We start from the raw sequence: 2,992 nt of genomic DNA, 5'->3' as shown, positions 1-2,992 counted from the left end.
TAGAGATGAGCTAAATAGTTATTTTTCTGTAACGGTTATGACGATTATCGTTATCCACAAATAACCGAATATTTAAACAGTTATTTTATAACAGTTATTTTATACGATTTATATTATATATGCTTTATGTAAATGGTTATGCAAATTTGCTGGATATTTCTAAGAGATAAATCTGAAACAATATTCTAGGTAGAGATAGCATTGTAAGAATTATTGCAACAAATATTTATCATATGGATATTATATATATATTTATTATATGGATATTATATATATACTTAGTATATTATTTATTAATAATATGTAGATTTATAACGTAGATTAAATCACAGCTAATAATCACATAGTTCAATAATTGCATTCTTACATCACAGTAATTTTATAGTAGCTAGATTAATCTGTTATATTACATCATTTAATAAAAATAAAATTATATCATAGATTTTTAAGTACAAAAAGGAACAACTTATCAAATAAACTTTGTACTTATACATATAACATAAACATATACTTTACATAAACTTTGTATTTAAAATTATATCTGAAATTAACTTACTACACATAGATATAAATTAATAATAGCAAGACTATGTTTTGATATTCGTATTTAAAAATAATAATGTTTTCATTTTGTTTATACTTAATCGATTTCTACGATCTGTCAAAAAAAGACCTGCCTTTGAAAAAAGTCTTTCACATGGAACAGATGTTCCTAAAGCACACAAATATCTTTTTGCTAAATTTGAAAGATATGGAAAATATTGTGCATTTTCTTTCCACCAACTATTTGGATTTTCTTGCCGTGGAAGTATTTCTACATCATCAACATATCGTTGAATTTCAATTAAAGCTCTGGACATAGGCGTTTTTGTCGGTTTAGAAAGAGCAATGTTATCAAACTTGTACCATACAGATAATTCGTCTTCTGATTTATTTTGATTTAATGACCTATTATTTGCATTTATATTAGTATATCTTGTGTGTTCAATATCCATACTGTTCATTAATGATGAAACCACTATTTTTTTTGCATGTTCAGCAGCGCTTGTGTTAGAAAAAGCTAACATTTTGAATCTAGGATCCAAAAATGTACATATTGATAACGTAGTACTACTCTCTATATTTCCAAGTCTCACATGAAAGCCATTTTGAAGTTTAGAAATTACATTCAATAGAATAGGTGAAAAATTCTTTTTTGGTAAAGTTGTACATATATTTTGTAAACCATTCGTTAATGGAATGATTAGGGAAGCAGAACAATATTTTTGTCCACTAATTGTTTTTGTTACTGCTTCAAATGGCTTCAATACCTGACACAATTCATTAATTATTTTCCATTCTTCCACTGTAAGTATTGGAAGGTCTTTATCTAATACAGCTAAAGTACTACGAATAGCAGTTTCGAGTTTGGAAAATCTTTCTAACATAAAATAAGTAGAGTTCCATCTAGTAGGTACATCTTGAATAAGTTTTAAAGGTTGATCACCATTATTTTTTTGAAATAACATCAGTTTCTCATTTGAGATATAACTCCTTTTAAAATGGCCAACAATAATTTTGATTTTCTCTAAAATTTCAGTAATTCCATCTGTGTGTAGAGCATCATTAACAATTAAATTTAAAGTATGAGCAAAACAACTAAAGTGCTTCCATCCTAGTTCTTTAGAAATAGCACTTTTTATATTATTAGCACTATCTGATACTGCTAACAGAATTTTTTTTTCAATACCCCATTCATGTACAATTCTTCTTATTTCATGTGCCAAATTTTTACTTGTATGATTTGTAGACATTGTTGAACATTCTAATAACACAGATATTAATTCAAAATTATCATTAATAAAATGAACTGTTACAGCAATGTAACTTTCAGTATTTCTTGACGTCCAACAATCAGTAGTTAAACAAAAACTTAAGCCAGAATTGATCAGGTCTTTAGTGTAGATTAGACATTCTTCATAAAGACTTGGTATTGCCGTTTTAGAAATAAAATGCCTTGAAGGGATTTGATAGTTTGGATTTAGTGCTCTAATAAATTCTATAAATGATTTTTCTTCTACAATACGGAATGGATGGAAATCTTTAATAAATAAGTGTAATAACTTATTATCAATTATTTTTTTCTCTTTACCAGAAAGTTTTTTTGGTATATATGATAAGATGTTCTCACGCTGAGAAATAAACTTATTTTCTAATATTAATGCATTATTTCTACCTATTTCACTCTTGTTAGTATCTTCTGAAGTGGTTGACATACTGTCTATCGAATTCTTTCTTAATGTGAAAGATATTGTAGAATTATTATGTGTGGAACTGCTTGAAATTGATTCAGGTTCATCAATCATCTCTTCAGCCAAACATGATAAAGATATATGCTAAAAACATAAACTTATTTTCAGCTAATAATTCTCTGCTATTATATATTAATATTAATAATAGAAAGATAACAATATGGAAAATATAAATAGAGTTTGAAGAAAAGATATTTTAATAATATATATATTTTTTAATGAGAAATAGTTTTACCTCATTTTGATTGCTGAATGCTGAATTAATTGCAGGTACTTTATTTGTAGGTAAAGCAACTGTTGGATGTCTCGCTAAGATGTGTTTTCTTAAATTATTTGTTGTGCTTTTGTATGAAAGTTTATGTTTGCACATATTACACATTGCAAATTCACTGTTAAGAGCAGTGAACAAGGTCCATATATCACTAGTTCTTATTCTTTTTTCTTTCGGCATCTTGCCGAAGGAAACACGTCGAACGCGTGTGTATAACCTCTCTCACGAGTGAGAGAAAGAGAAAGAGAATAAAAAGCAAAACATGCGAAAATTGTTCTGGATCTTAGGCCCATCGCACATGAAATGCATAAAAGGGTATAAGACTTTATGCTGAATGTTCATTGGTCTCTAATGGTCTTACCAAGTCCTATATTGACCAATCACAACTATTCCTTTCTTCAATTGATGCGTTCGGGCAGACGCTATTAAC

At 27.8% G+C, this 2,992-nt stretch overlaps 1 protein-coding gene across 1 annotated transcript; it reads right to left on the bottom strand.

The window, feature by feature from the left end:
* Positions 1-673: 673 nt before the first annotated feature.
* Positions 674-2,785, bottom strand: LOC108757401 (zinc finger BED domain-containing protein 1; the record flags this gene model as incomplete). The annotated part of the gene is made up of 3 exons (XM_018521822.1): positions 2,527-2,785; positions 2,132-2,375; positions 674-2,080 (listed from the first exon to the last, which is right to left on the bottom strand). Coding segments are annotated over exons 1-3 (1,867 nt in total), but the record flags the coding sequence as incomplete, so codon positions are not given.
* Between the last annotated feature and the right edge of the window lie 207 nt (positions 2,786-2,992).

Source organism: Trachymyrmex cornetzi, unplaced genomic scaffold (assembly GCF_001594075.2).
Source record: "Trachymyrmex cornetzi isolate Tcor2-1 unplaced genomic scaffold, Tcor1.1 C3980495, whole genome shotgun sequence".
Lineage (NCBI taxonomy): Eukaryota > Metazoa > Arthropoda > Insecta > Hymenoptera > Formicidae > Trachymyrmex > Trachymyrmex cornetzi.
The sequence above is the reverse complement of the archived record's forward strand: the minus strand, read 5'-3'. Positions and strand labels throughout refer to the sequence as shown.